This window comes from Lolium perenne, chromosome 6, assembly GCF_019359855.2.
Source record: "Lolium perenne isolate Kyuss_39 chromosome 6, Kyuss_2.0, whole genome shotgun sequence".
NCBI classification, from domain to species: domain Eukaryota; kingdom Viridiplantae; phylum Streptophyta; class Magnoliopsida; order Poales; family Poaceae; genus Lolium; species Lolium perenne.
The window spans coordinates 150,044,390-150,060,491 of record NC_067249.2 but is presented as its reverse complement, the minus strand read 5'-3'; the positions used below and the strand labels follow the sequence as shown (position 1 = coordinate 150,060,491).

The 16,102-nt window shown below is 45.0% G+C and overlaps 1 protein-coding gene across 1 annotated transcript; it reads right to left on the bottom strand.

The window, feature by feature from the left end:
• Positions 1-940: 940 nt before the first annotated feature.
• Positions 941-4,793, bottom strand: LOC127310305 (protein FAR1-RELATED SEQUENCE 5-like). Its single transcript, XM_051340988.2, has 3 exons — positions 4,728-4,793; positions 2,694-3,501; positions 941-2,259 (listed from the first exon to the last, which is right to left on the bottom strand). Exons 1-3 carry the CDS (start codon positions 4,791-4,793, stop codon positions 941-943), a joined length of 2,193 nt encoding a protein of 730 aa, XP_051196948.2.
• Between the last annotated feature and the right edge of the window lie 11,309 nt (positions 4,794-16,102).

The window sequence follows — 16,102 nt, the reverse complement described above, 5'->3', positions numbered from 1 at the left end:
TTGCACGCTCATGAATGCGGACGGCTGGGGAGGGAGATTGCCACCAGAATATAAAGCCGAGGATATCCCAAAGATAAGAAAGTTGCTGACGCACAGTTGGGTTACTTCAGAAGATAACAAAGGAAACTGGAGGCAAATTCTAAACATTTGAAGAACAAGTATGCAGACATCAATTCCTTTTTTTTGGTTTCTACTTTTTAATAAATGTTATCAGTGCATCATTTTTTCTACTTACATGTTATAATTCATCTCCTAATTCAGTTTTTCATACTCGCCAGTACATGTCTGATATCAATGTTCTCATAGTTGCTTCATTGTCATCACAATTTGCTTGCACTAGTACTGCATTTTGCATCGTTTTAACCTAAAAGTTGCCACAACACATAACAGCAAGGAAATTTTGTCATATTTTTAGAGTTGCACACTAGACTACAATAAGGGAGGCAAAGACTTTTCTTTGATTTTTCAATAAGTCACAACTAATGTAGACAACTAAAAGAGAAAAAAAAATAAAGCTCGCGGAGAACTACAAAGGACTTGTGTTTCTGCAAAGACTACGTAAAACCTAAGCTTGCAAGTTGCAGAATTGTGCTCGAACGAACCACAAGTGTGACACTGAACTTTTTTCTTTGGATGCAACTCAAGAGCTGAAACTGTACGGTGCTCCTTAGTCCTCCCTTTAGTCGTTGTTTTTGCCGGGTCCCTAGGTTTCGTAGGCTGATCAGGTGCACTAGTGGACGGGACTGCTGAGACAGGCTTCTTCTTCTTGAGCGACTTGTTCAAGTGAGATATCTCTGTTGCTGCAGCTCTCAAATGTTTGTTAACAATGGCAGTAGCTGCGTCTGTTCTACTAGCAATACGGGCAAGTTTTGTGAATCCCATATTAAGGTTCGCGTGCCGCAATTGCACTTGTGATTCTGGAGGCATAACATCTGGCTGTTCAAAGAATCGCTGCTGGCACATAACCACTCAAAGCACCTTGAGTCCACCTTTTTAGGATATACCTATCTGGTATCTCATCAACACCAAGGTGGGTGAAGATCTTTAAGATGTGGCAACAAAGTATACCATCCCTGTCCATCTTGGAGCACTCACAGTAATACGTCCCTTCTTCCTTATTAGCGGTTACCAGGTAGGTCCTAGTACCATATTTTGCGCACCATCCCCTGTTTGGCTCAAGCTTGTAAAAGTTGCAACCAAATGGTAACACATTGTACCTCCCAATCAGCTCAAACTCGTTCCGGAACCTCAAATATATGTCTCTGCAGTAAACTTTGAAAGCATGTTCCTCAACAGGGAATGGTGACCATGGACGAAGTTCCAAACAATCCGTCCTGTAATCATTACCCCCTTCTTTCACAAGTACATGAGTCTGCAACTTCTCATACTGTTGTACAAAGTGTAGTATAGACTTTTTTGGGTTCGTATAGCGTTTGAGAATGGCATTAAAGCCCTCACTTCGTTGCGTGGACTGCAGGAATGGGAAGAATCTGTGCTTGAAGTAGCATGGTACCCACTTAGCACGATTAGCATAGAGAGTCGTAAAGTAAGAATTTGCACCACCAACAACTGGCCACTTGCCTACAAACAGAGCCCATTTTGCCTCAAACTCCTCTGGTGAAAAGCTGAAATCGATGCAATCATTGAAATCTTCAGCTAAACCAGGGTTCCTGCCCAGTGTAGGGCCACATTTCAACTGTGCGTTCTGCATTATGTGCCAGCGACAATTACGGTGAACAGAAGATGGGAACAATCTGCCAATCGACACCGCCATAGCACCATCTTGGTCTGTGATAATATTGTCCGGGGCAAGACCATTCATGGCAATAAGGAAACTCTCAAACAACCAATCATAGCTTGTTGCCAATTCTTGCTTAACAAATCCACAACCCAGCATGATGGACTGCCCATGTTTATTTATCCCAATGAATGGTGCAAAAGGCATACTGTACTTATTTGTCAAGTAAGTTGCATCAAAGGAGACACAGTCATGGTAAGCCTCTGCATATGCCTTCCGGGCAGCTCCATCAACCCAGAAAATGTTTTCTACCCTGTCTTCGTCGTCCAATTTTAACCGGAAATAAAAGTCTGGATCCTTTTCTTCTTTAAGCTCTACAAAGTAGCTCACAACTTTAGCCAGATCCCCATCTTTTGTTTCTTCTCTAGTCAGAGTTGCACAGTAGTTGGTGATTGTTTTGGTTGTGTATGGCACAAGCAACTCTGAACCATAAAATTCTGACATGATTTCCATCATTTTACCTGTTATTGAAAAAAAGTAGGAAATGGTTAGTTGGTTGTATTATAGTCCACAACTATTTGCCTCACATTTTCGAGCATTACTTTCCAAACTATTTTCTACACGCATTTTCTCCAATGACAACTTGCACAACATATCCTGGAATTTGACAAATAAACCAGGCAACTACCTAAACAATCCATGAAATCATAAAACCTATCTATGCTAGTACCAAATCAACTGTCTGCAAGTAAATTAATAAAACAGGCAACTTCATGGCCATTCGCAGCAACTTATTAACCATTACAAGCAACTAGTTATCATTTTCATGCAACTTTTACAAAATGCTACTGTATCATTCTTTTTTTTTACTTTTTCCAAATGATTCTTACCAGCTGAATTTATCTTTACACATGCAACATACAAATATTAGCAGTATCAAAACTGAAAAACTTACCAGCTGTCAAATTTGTATTGTGAAGATTCTTCACAAATTCCTTTTCCTCCTTTGGCATGCCTTGGTGTGACCTGAGATATTTTGTGAGAGATGGTTTGTGGATAAGCGGATGGTTATGCTCAGGCACAAAGTGGATAACCTCCCATCTTCCATCAATTAACTTCACAACCATCTGGGCCTTGCAAAATGTGTGCACAATATTTTCTCTTTTACGCTTCTTGGGCGCCTTTTCTTTTCGCCCTTGAGCAGCAAGATCAGCCACAACGGAAGCAAGCTCTGCATTTTCAATATCAGCCTCATCTTCAGACACAGAATCAGGAATTGGCCCAACATCAACTTGCAACTCAGCCCCACCATCATCTTTCCTTGGTCTCCTGAATTTGTTGCAAGTGAACTGCTGTTTCTGTTTCTCTCCGGTGATTGTAGACCTCCTGCTACTATTTACTTTCACAGAGAAACCTTTCCTTGCAGCATGTGCATTGTAGTGCTCCTTAGCACCCTCCAACGTATCATAGCGCATGCCAACATGAGGGTCATTTGGCTGGGACGAAGCCTCATCCTCATTTCCATCTTGTGCTATTGTAGTAGTGTCTGTAGTAGCAACAAGAGGACCTGTGTATGTATTTGTTGCAGCAGGTTCTACATTAACAACCGGGGCATGAGTGTTCACAGGTGGCTGTGGTGACTCGTCAATTGCCTCATCCAACAGTTGTGTAAAATAATTGGGAGGTAAGATACCAGGTTCCTCATTGATATCAAAAGGAACCTCATTTAGATCAAGGAAATCCACTCCATGAGTACCAGGGACCTAGAACAAATGACCATTAGCAAATACAACAAACACAAAATCTTAGGCAAATAGTCATCGAAAACATGCAACTAACATGGGCATGGAAGCAACTAACATACACAAACAAAGCAACTAACAACCACAAACAAAGCAACTAACATGCACAAACATGTAGCAAAAAACAGGTGGGATTTGTAGGGAAGATGATGATGATGACAGTGAGTACTTTTTTGTTGCTATCAACATAATACTAATTTTTATGTTCATGCCTTACTACTTATGTATTACATCTGCAATATTTACTTCTTATAACTACATTTTTGACTTGGAACTAACACCTTGTTCTATAAACACATAGGCATCGTTGACAAAGAAGATATAAAGTGCAACAGGAATTGCAAAGAACAACATCATGACTTCCTCAACATCGATTGCTACTTTACATAGAACATAGTACACTTTTCTTGGCTAGGTGCACGCTCTAGTTTGCAGATATGTAGATTTGTACATAGCATGGAGTTCTTATAGATGTCAAGACCACTGTTGAATATGTGTTCCATTTTCTGGGTTGATGGATCCTTACTTCTACTTTCTACTATGTGACGTAGTGCAGACCTGCAAATTACTTGTTGCCTGGAAACATTTACTTGTTGCTTCTATTAAGCATTGAATTTGCCTGCATGTTTTTACAAAGTTACCTGCTTCTACTTTGTGTCATTCTACATTACTTTGTTGCTTGGGGAACATTTTTTTGTTGCTTCTCTAATGCATGAAAGTTGCATGCATAGGCTAAAAAGTTACTTACTCTAATATTTTCATCTTATTTTTACAAGTTGCCAGTGAAACATTACTTGTTGCTTGTAATAGGCAAGGAATTTGCATGCATGGGTAACAAAAGTTGCTTCCTTTTGCTTGTTCATCCTAGAATTATTACCAGCTTCCTCATAGTACTTGCTTCAAATTGGTACCAGTTGCATATTTTGCCCAGGTTTTTTGCCTATTGCTACATGGGCACATAGTATGCAGGGCTAACAAGAACAAAAGTTGCCTGGTTGTTTTCCAATCTACATGGGAAACTTCAATCTAGATGCAGGAGCAAATCCTACTCATGTATAGGCAACAAAGTTCACAGACACTAGCAGGTATGTCCCATAGCTTCTCTTTGATGAAAAAATTAGGCTATCAGGAGAGGAATAGGAGGATCTATAGGCAATTTCTGAAGGTTTCTGTTCAGTTTGTGTTACCTGATCTGAAGATCCCACTGGAAATCTTCCTGTTCTGGAGATGCCTGGTTCTTGGTTCGTAGACATGGAGAGCTGGGAGGTTGACGAAGGGATTTGGGGGAGCTTGACTAAGGGAGCTTGGAAGGATACGAAGGGAGATGGGGAGCTGGAGGCAGACGAACGGCCTGAACGGAGCTGGGAGCTCCAGGTTGACGAAGAGCTGGTAGGTTTTTCGTTCTGTTTTTACGACAGATCTGGGCGTTGGGCGTGGATCTGGGATCTGGGGGAGCTAGGTTTGGGCGGGGATTGGAGGGAGGATCTCCCGCCCTGTTTTTTCGGGATCTGGTGCGTGCCAGAAAGAGCCAACCGGCACGCAGGTGGTGGACCAGGTGGCTTTCCTTTTTCAGCCAACCAGACAGGTACTTTCCTTTTTGGGCCGGCCGCTCGGTTTGACAATTGGTCATGCGGCCGCCCGCTAGTCGCGTCCAAGTAAAATAAGGGAAGCTGAGAAGTGCGGAGATTCGCGACACCGAAAAGACATCCGACGGTCTGAAAAGTGACTGTACATCAATTGTAAAACAGCTAGCTGTAATGTAGGAATTCCGAAGAAAAATTATGAGAGAGAATGAAAGTGGGCTCTTATACAGCCAGCTCTAGCACGTGCTTCTAGGCACTATGTGAGACCAAAAAGTGGATCATGTATCATAAAAATACTACACTTTTATAGCTTACTATTGTACTACCTCCGTCCCAAAGAATAAGGTGTATTCTAAAATGAACTTTGACCATAAAAATTGAGCAACACATTCTTGATTATATTATATGTAGTTATTATTGTTGAATTCGTATTGAAAAGCACTTTCTAATGATGCTAATTTCATACCAACAATCTTTATATATTTGAAGTAATTCTTGGTGAAACAAAAAACACGTAACACGATGACGCCTTATTCCTTGAATCGGAGGTAGTACATGCTAGCTGTAAATTGACTATTGATGTTGTTGTGGGTATACTTCATGGGTGTACCATCGACAGTACCTAGATCCGGCAAGCCCGGGTGGCACATAGATGGTGATGTGGCATGTGGCCCATCGGGCGGCCCAGTTGCTGTTGATCCAGAAGGATGAAGTCCAGCCCAGGAGAGGGAAGCCGGATCCCAACCGACCTTCGGAGGAAGTTGGATCCGTGGAGGCCCATCAGGAACCCGGATCCAGTACGACGTAGATGGAAGGCGGATCCTTGACGTACACGGCAAGATATTGAACTGTAGTTAGGCAACCTGTAATCCGGCTAGGACTCTCCATGTAAACCCTAGATCCGTGCGCCTATATAAGCCGGATCCCGGGAGCCCTAGAGGCACAATCACAACTCATTGTAACAACGCGAAAGCGTCCAGATAATTCCAGACAAGCAGCAGTAGGCCTTGCCATCGTGCAGGTGGTCCGAAGCTGGGTAAATCGCTTACCGCCGTCCCGAGGACTCTCCGCCCTATGGCCCCTACTTCTTCTCCCCTCCATGAGGATCCCTCCTCTGGAGTACCGTCGAATAGGCAACGACAGTTGGCGCCCACCGTGGGGCCTGCGGCGTCTGGAGGCCGGAACCGGGAGGGCTCTACCTTCGGAGGCATCGGCGACACCATCGCCGTGGGGTGCGTCAAGTACGCCGGAAACTTCCCGATCGTCCTTGAGGATGAGTGCTGTGTTCCGGCTAAGACAAACCCCGTCAAGCTCTCCATCATCCCGATTGGCGGGATACACATCTTCATCGGCGAGACCGTCGATTCCGACGGGAACGCACTGGTAAGTAACGCTGACGCGACCGCCGCTGAGCAGGACGCAGTCGCGAAGATCCGATCTGAGTCGCAGGAATTACCTAAGGAAGATTCCGCCTTGGATCTGGAAAAATCAAGACCCACCCAATCCGCCCCTGAGCAGGAAATAAAGGTGGAAGACCAATGCAGATCCGCCTGGGTCTCCCAGGTGTTAGAGAAGCAAAGGTGTCATTTCGTGCACTTCATAGCCCGTACCGCCGGAACCGCCCCTCAGTTAGGCGGAGCTGACCCCGTGCAGGTTGAGGAACCGGAAAATAACGTTGCTCCGGATCAGCAAGAAGCTGTCGGAGAAAGCAACGATCCGGGTGAAGAATCGATCCTGGGCAACCTCAGCCCAGTTTCCGGGGATACCCCCTCCATGGATACTGACGAGTTCGATCGCAAGGTGAAGGAATTCGGATACGGTGAACAGCCTGAAGTCGAATCCGCCCAGCCTATGCAGGTCCTCGCAACCGTGGCACCGCTGGATCAGCAGGAACGCGAAGATGAAAACACCACCTCCGACCTAGGACCGTCCAATGCAGGATCTCCGTTAGATCGGGAACGTCCGCAGGAGGATTTCCTGTCCCCAGAGGAGATAGTCGCGCAAGCACGCATGGATTTAGTGGCGAAGTCTGACGTCCTCAACAAACCGATAACCCCTGGCGACGCCGCAGATCCGGAGGCTTTAGAGGCCACGAGAAAGGAGATGCTGGCCACAGCCAAGAAGTTCGCCAATACTGCAGCTGCAATATTGGATGAGAGGGCAGAAGCTGCAAACTTGATGGATCGCTTTGAAAGATAGGATCGCGAAGTCACTAAAACACTCGAGCACGTCAAGCAGATGAGGAAAGAGTGGGAGGTGAAAATGACCTACGCACAGGCGGAGGCTGATAGAATCGTCAGAGAAGCGATCCCTCCCCGCAGGATCAACTTTGCAACCCCTGTGGAGCAGCAGCCGCTCGCAACTCCAAAGGATAACATGAAGAAGGCTGCGGAACTCCTGAAAAAGAAGGACGAGGAGATTGACATCGACTATGTTCGTACGCTCGTTGCCTCAGCAATGAAGCAGCAAAGCAAGGCAGATACTTCGCGCAGGTTGGAATCCAATCCGGATCACTGTGTCTCTACCACGCAGAAGGACGCCCACGTCAATCGCCATCCCGACGATGAATCGCGCACCGGATCCACGGAGCGCAGAAGAAAAGCAAGGGAACACCCAAATCCGATCCCCGTACCATCAAAAACGCCTCCGTCAGATCCGAAGTAGGGACAAGTACCGGAACCCCTCACCTCCACCTAACGGATACTCGCGTCCTCCACCTCCTCGCTGCCGTAGTCCAGCCGGAAACACCAGGCCTCATGGTCCAGGTGGAATCAACATCCGCGACAACGTGCCGCCTCCAAGGAACAGAGAGCGTACGCCGGAACCCCGCCGAAGCCGGAACAATGATCGAGAACCCGAGCCCAGGAGGAGTCGGAATGAGGACTGTGAGCTGGAGCCGCGCCGAAGCCGGAACGGCGAGGGCAGCCAGCACCATGGTGAAGGCAGCCACCGAAGCCGGAGTCAGCACCGCGAAGGGCGAGGAGAGTCGGATGGCGGAAGCAAGAGGTCACATCGGCCCCCTCGCAGATCTCCCTCACCACCACCTAGCGGTGGAGGCGAAGGTGGAGGCGGAGGCCGGGGATCTCGCTCTCGCTCAAAATCCCCCCGCCACGGCTCGCGTGACGCACAGGAACGTCTCAATGAATACAGAACTGACTACATAGGCCCAAAGTGCTTTGGCAGGATGATTTGAGAGGAACCAACGCCAAGGATGAATCTCAAGCTACCCGGAAACCTGAAGACATATGATGGCACGGAAAGGCCGGATACCTGGATTGAGGATTACTATAATGCAGTAACCTTTGCCGGAGGAACCCCTAATATTCCCTGCCGCATGCTTCAGCTGTACCTTGTAGGTCCAGCCCGAATCTGGCTCAGTGACCTCGAGAAGAACTCCATCTTTTGCTGGTTTGACCTGAAGAACGCCTTCGAGAAACACTTCAGGGGCACCTACAAGAGACCTACCACGACAAGCGACCTACAGGCATGTATCCAGAAGAAGGGTGAAACGTCAAGGAACTTCCTCACCCGATGGCTAGCAACAAGGAACGAATGTGAAAATGTCGATCACACCACGGCTATGCACGCCTTTATAGGAGGACTGCAGAGGGGAGGATTGCTGCGGCACAAGCTCACTTGCTTGGCTAACGCAAACAAACTGACTTTGGATGACATGATCTCCATTGTCAGCGATCATACTGCCGCCGATGATGACGCAGGCGGAGATCTCGCAGCCACAGCAATTCCCCTGCATCAGCAAAAGAAGAACCGTGATAACGGTAACACCAGCGGCACTAAGCGGAAGAATCCACCTGATGACCAGAAGAGTGGCGGATCCGAGATGGTCGCCATGGCTTTCCAGCGCGGAGGTCAGGGTGGCGGAAGAGGCCGCGGCCGCGGAGGCGGAGCCGGCAGGGGCCAGCAACGTGGTGACGAGGTCACCGCTGCCGGAACCCGCGCCCCCCAAACATACGAGGAGTACAAAGACATGCCCTGCCTGGCCCACCTGGATCCGGCTACGGGGAAGTCCACTCACACTAAACGCAATTGCAAGTGGGTCAACGATCTTAAAGCTGACCCAGAAGTAGGATACAAGCGAGCCCGGAAGCACCGCCCACGCGGCAAAGGAGGCAAGAGCAAGAACAAGGACAAAGAGGAAGACAGTTCCAAGGCGATGGACGAGGATGATGCTTCGCCGGATCCCAAAGCCGGATCCGCAGCTAAACCCAACCCCTTCGATAAAAAGAGTGCGGGCGCGTACCACACCTTCCTTGGAACTCCAACTCCGTGCAAGCAAATCAGCTCTCCGGATCCTGAACGCCACAGTTCCCGCTGTGCCGCAGTATGTCAGGTGGTCGGAAACTCCGTGTACGTTTGATAGGAAGGATCATCCTAATGTCATTCCGAAAGAGTGCTATGCCTTGGTTGTAAGTCCCCGCATCGACGGGTATGATTTCTCCAAGTGCCTTATGGACGGCGGAGCCAGCTTGAACATCATGTACCTGGAAACTTTGGAGCGGGTGAACCTTACCAAGGAACAGCTAAAGCACAGCACCACTGAATTCCATGGTGTGGTTCCGGGTAAAAAGGCAAATTCCTTGGGCAGCATCAGACTTCCCGTGGCCTTCGGTGACGCAAATAACTTTCGCCAAGAGATGATCACGTTTGAGGTCGTGCCCTTCAAGAGTTCCTACCATGTCATTTTCGGCAGGCCCACCTACCACAAGTTTCACGCAAGAGCGTGCTACATCTACAACAAGCTCAAGATTCCGGGTCCCAATGGTATGATTACCGTATCCGGAGACTACAAAAAGGCTCATGAATGCGAGTTGGGCGAAGCCGCCTGCGCAGAGTCTGTGATATCTGGAGAGGAGCTGAAAGGCTACAGAGCTGCGGTGGATCCGACTGAAATGCACACCACCAAGAAACAGATCTCCGAATAGAAAAAACTCCTTCAAGGCCGCGATAGAGACCAAGAAAGTCAACTTCAAGGAAGGGGACGAAACCAAGCAGGTCTCGGTCGGAGCCAACATGGACTCCAAATAGAAAGACGCGCTCGTCGAGTTCCTCCGCGCTAACATGGATATCTTCGCATGGCAGCCTTCTGACATGTCCGGAGTACCAAGGGAACTCGCCGAGCACTACCTCAACATAAACCCGGGGGCTAAACCGGTGAAGCAAGCTATGCGACGCTTTGGAGATAAGAAGCGCCGCGCCATAAGAATGGAATTAGAAAAGTTACTAGAGGCAGGTTTTGTAATAGACGTTATCCATACTGATTGGGTCGCAAATCCCGTCCTTGTACCTAAAAAGAACACTGAAATACTAAGAATGTGCATCGATTACTCCGGCTTGAACAAGCATTGTCCGAAGGATCCGTTCCCCTTGCCGTGCATTGACCAAGTCATTGATTCGACGGCAGGGGCGGAACTTCTGTGTTTTCTTGACGCATATTCCGGGTATCATCAGATCCAGATGAAGAAGTCCGACCAAAAGGCGACCTCGTTCATCACCCCCTTTGGCACTTACTGCTATGTCACCATGCCCTTTGGCTTGAAAAACGCAGGTGCCACCTACCAACGTACGATGCAGCGGTGCCTAAAGGACCAAATTGGCCGGAACGTACACGCCTACGTCAACGACATCGCGGTCATGACCCGGAAAGGATCTGACTTGATCAGCGATCTCACAGAAAACTTTGAGAATCTCCGACGTACAAGATGATGTTGAATCCGCTGAAGTGCGTCTTTGGCGTTCCAGCCGGAAAACTCCTTGGCTTCATCGTCTCTAATAGGGGCATTGAAGTTAACCCGGAGAAAATCAAGGCAATCATGTGCATCAAAAGGCCAGCTTGTCTCAAAGATGTGTGATACGTCCAAAACGTATCTACTTTTCCGAACACCTTTGCTATTGTTTTGCCTCTAATTTGTGTATTTTAGATACAACTAACACGGACTAACGCTGTTTTCAGCAAAATTGCTCTAGTGTCTCGTTTTTGTGCAGAAATTCAACTTTCAGGAAAATCCTCGGAATTTATGCAAAATGTCTTATTTTCTCAGAAGAACTACGGAGCTAGAAGGGCAAGCCAGGTGGAGGCCTGATACGTCTCCAACGTATCGATAATTTCTTATGTTCCATGCCACATTATTGATGATATCTACATGTTTTATACACATTATATGTCGTATTTATGCATTTTCCGGCACTAACCTACTAACAAGATGCCGAAGAGCCAATTGCTGTTTTCTGCTGTTTTTGGTTTCAGAAATCCTAGTAAGGAAATATTCTCGGAATTGGACGAAATCAACGCCCAGGGGCCTATTTTTACACGAAGCTTCCAGAAGACCGAAGAGGAAACGAAGTGGGGCCACGAGGCGCCGACACAATAGGGCGGCGCGGCCCAAGCCCTGGCTGCGCCGGCCTAGCGTGTGGGGCCCTCGTGTGGCCCCCCGCGTTGCCCTTCCGCCTACTTAAAGCCTCCGTCGCGAAACCCCCAGTACCGAGAGCCACGATACGGAAAACCTTCCAGAGACGCCGCCGCCACCAATCCCATCTCGGGGGATTCATGAGATCGCCTCCGGCACCCTGCCGGAGAGGGGAATCATCTCCCGGAGGACTCTTCATCGCCATGATCGCCTCCGGAGCGATGAGTGAGTAGTTCACCCCTGGACTATGGGTCCATAGCAGTAGCTAGATGGTTGTCTTCTCCTTATGTGCTTCATTGTCGGATCTTGTGAGCTGCCTAACATGATCAAGATCATCTATCTGTAATTCTATATGTTGTGTTTGTCGGGATCCGATGGATAGAGAATACTATGTTATGGTGATTATCAATCTATTACCTATGTGTTGTTTATGATCTTGCATGCTCTCCGTTATTAGTAGAGGCTCTGGCCAAGTTTTTGCTCTTAACTCCAAGAGGGAGTATTTATGCTCGATAGTGGGTTCATGCCTCCATTAAATCTGGGACAGTGACAGAAAGTTCTAAGGTTGTGGATGTGCTGTTGCCACTAGGGATAAAACATTGATGCTATGTCCAAGGATGTAGTTATTGATTACATTACGCACCATACTTAATGCAATTGTCTGTTGTTTGCAACTTAATACTGGAAGGGGTTCGGATGATAACCTGAAGGTGGACTTTTTAGGCATAGATGCATGCTGGATAGCGGTCTATGTACTTTGTCGTAATGCCCAATTAAATCTCACAATACTTATCATATTATGTATGTGCATTGTCATGCCCTCTCTATTTGTCAATTGCCCGACTGTAATTTGTTCACCCAACATGCTATTTATCTTATGGGAGAGACACCTCTAGTGAACTGTGGACCCCGGTCCTATTCTTTACATTAAATACAATCTAATGCAATTGTTCTTTACTGTTTTCTGCAAACAATCATCTTCCACACAATACGGTTAATCCTTTGTTACAGCAAGCCGGTGAGATTGACAACCTCACTGTTTCGTTGGGGCAAAGTACTTTGGTTGTGTTGTGCAGGTTCCACGTTGGCACCGGAATCCCTGGTGTTGCGCCGCACTACATCCCGCCGCCATCAACCTTCAACGTGCTTCTTGGCTCCTCCTGGTTCGATAAACCTTGGTTTCTTTCTGAGGGAAAACTTGCTACTGTGCGCATCATACCTTCCTCTTGGGGTTCCCAACGGACGTGTGTTGTACACGCCATCAAGCATTTTTTCTGGCGCCGTTGCCGGGGAGATCAAGACACGCTGCAAGGGGAGTCTCCACAATCCAATCTCTTTACTTTGTTTTTGTCTTGCTTTATTTTATTTACTACTTTGTTTGCTGCATCATATCAAAACACAAAAAAATTAGTTGCTAGCTTTACTTTATTTAGTGTCTTGCACTCTATATCGAAAACACAAAAAAATTAGTTACTTACATATACTTTATCTAGTTTGCTTTATTTACTACTGCTAAAATGAATACTCCTGAAAACACTAAGTTGTGTGACTTCACAAACACAAATAATAATGATTTCCTATGCACACCTATTGCTCCACCTGCTACTACAGCAAAATTCTTTGAAATTAAACCTGCTTTACTGAATCTTGTTATGAGAGAGCAATTTTCTGGTGTTAGTTCTGATGATGCTGCTGCCCATCTTAATAATTTTGTCGAACTTTGTGAAATGCAAAAGTATAAGGATGTAGATGGTGATATTATAAAATTGAAATTGTTTCCTTTCTCATTAAGAGGAAGAGCTAAAGATTGGTTGCTATCTTTGCCTAAGAATAGTATTGATTCATGGACTAAATGTAAGGATGCTTTTATTAGTAGATATTATCCTCCCGCTAAAATTATATCTTTGAGAAGTAGCATAATGAATTTTAAACAATTAGATAATGAACATGTTGCTCAAGCATGGGAGAGAATGAAATCTTTGGTAAAGAATTGCCCAACCCATGGCTGACTACTTGGATGATCATCCAAACCTTCTATGCAGGACTAATTTTTTCTTTGCGGAACCTATTGGATTCAACTGCTGGAGGTACCTTTATGTCCATCACTTTGGGGGCGGCTACAAAGCTTCTTGATGATATGATGATCAATTACTCTGAATGGCACACGGAAAGAGCTCCACAAGGTAAGAAGGTAAATTTTGTTGAAGAAACCTCCTCCTTGAGTGATAAGATTGATGTGATTATGTCTATGCTTGTGAATGGTAGATCTAATGTTGATCCAAATAATGTTCCGTTAGCTTCATTGGTTGCTCAAAAAGAACATGTTGATGTGAATTTCATTAAAAATAACAATTACAATAATTCTAGGCCATATCCTGCTAACGGTAACTCTTATGGTAGATATGTTTCACTTAATGAGGAAAAGATGTTAGAAATTGAAAGATCCACCAAGAGCTTTATGCAATCACAATATGAGCAAAATAAATTGTTTACTAAAACTATGAATGAACAATCTACCTTGTTGAAGAATATAGGAAATCAACTTGAAAATCTGAATATGGAGATTTCTGGGTTGCAAACTAAATTTGCAAATGCTGAAAACCGAATCTCATACATGTCTGCGTCACAATCTTCTTTAATTAATAAAATGGCTGCTAAACCTGAGGATATTGATAATAAGATTACTACTACAGCAAATGCCATCCAAGTTAGGATTAATGAGAATATAAGATTAATGGCTGAATTGTGTGCTAGGTGGGATAGAGAAGAAAATGAAAAACTAGCTAAAGAGAATAATGTAGCTAAAGTTTGGACTATTACCACCACTAGTAATGTTAATGCTCCACATGTTGCTGCACCTCCTACTAATAATGGTGAAAGAATTGGTGTTGGCAATGTTTCTACTCCTAGTGCAAAGCGTACAAAACTGCCTGAAATTGCTAAAACTGAAATTTGGCTTTTGTGATAAAACTGCTGAAATTTTTTCCAACATTGGGGATGATGATCCCATTGATGTAGCTCATAATGATTTAGATTTTGATGATTGCCACATCTCTGAAGTTATAAACTTCTTACAAAAACTTGCTAAGAGTCCCAACGCTAGTGCTATAAATTTGGCCTTTACAAAACATATTACAAATGCTCTCATAAAAGCTAGAGAAGAGAAACTAAAACTTGAAACCTCTATTCCTAGAAAGTTAGAAGATGGTTGGGAGCCCATCATTAAGATGAAGGTCAATGATTTTGATTGTAATGCTTTATGTGATCTTGGTGCAAGTATTTCTGTTATGTCTAAGAAAGTCTATGATATGCTTGACTTGCCACCATTGAAAAATTGTTATTTGGATGTTAATCTCGCTGATAATGCTAAAAAGAAACCTTTGGGGAGAGTTGATAATGTTCGTATTATGGTTAACAATAACCTTGTCCCCGTTGATTTTGTTGTCTTGGATATTGAATGCAATGCATCTTGTCCCATTATATTGGGAAGACCTTTTCTTCGAACTGTTGGTGCTACTATTGATATGAAGGAAGGTAATATTAAATATCAATTTCCTCTCAAGAAAGGTATGGAACACTTCCCTAGAAAGAGAATGAAGGTACCTTTTGATTCTATTATTAGAACAAATTATGATGTCGATGCTTCATCTCTTGATAACACTTGATATACACTTTCTGCGCCTAGCTGAAAGGCGTTAAAGAAAAGCGCTTATGGGAGACAACCCATGTTTTTACTACAGTACTTTGTTTTATATTTGAGTCTTGGAAGTTGTTTACTACTGTAGCAACCTCTCCTTATCATGTTTTTGTGCCAAGTAAAGTCTCTATGGTAAAGTTGATGCTAGATTTGGATTGCTGCACAGAAACAGCATTGCTGTCTGTCACGAATTCGCGCAGAAGTCTCTGTAAAAAAATCAAAAAAATCTGAAAATTTACGTGCGTGATCCTCAGATATGTACGCAACTTTCATTAGTTTTGAGTTTTTTCGTTTGAGCAAGTTAAGTGCCCCTTCCAAATTCGTCTTTACGAACTGTTCTGTTTTTGACAGATTCTGCCTTTTATTTCGCATTGCCTCTTTTGCTATGTTGGATGAATTTCTTTGATCCATTAATTTCCAGTAGCTTTGTGCAATGTCCAGAAGTGTTAAGAATGATTGTGTCACATCTGAACATGTGAATTTTTGATTGTGCACTAACCCTCTAATGAGTTTGCTTGAAGTTTGGTGTGAAGGAAGTTTTCAAGGGTCAAGAGAGGAGTATGATATACTATGATCAAGAGGAGTGAAAGCTCTAAGCTTGGGGATGCCCCGGTGGTTCACCCCTGCATATTTTAAGAAGACTCAAGCATCTAAGCTTGGGGATGCCCAAGGCATCCCCTTCTTCATCGACAACATCATCAGGTTCCTCCCCTGAAACTATATTTTTATTCAGTCACATCTTATGTGCTTTGCTTGGAGCGTCGGTTTGTTTTTTTGTTTTTGTTTGAATAAAATGGATCCTAGCATTCATTGTGTGAGAGAGAGACACGCTCCGCTGTTGCATATGGACAAATATG

Bases quoted from the DNA above. Each gene is read 5' to 3' on its own strand.
- LOC127310305 (XM_051340988.2), bottom strand. From the start codon at position 4,793: ATGTCTACGAACCAAGAACCAGGCATCTCCAGAACAGGAAGATTTCCA. The intron at 3,502-4,727 runs GTAACACAAACT...CATTTGTTCTAG, and splicing joins CAGTGGGATCTTCAGATCAG to GTCCCTGGTACTCATGGAGT. The intron at 2,260-2,693 runs GTAAGTTTTTCA...TTTCAATAACAG, and splicing joins CAATACAAATTTGACAGCTG to GTAAAATGATGGAAATCATG.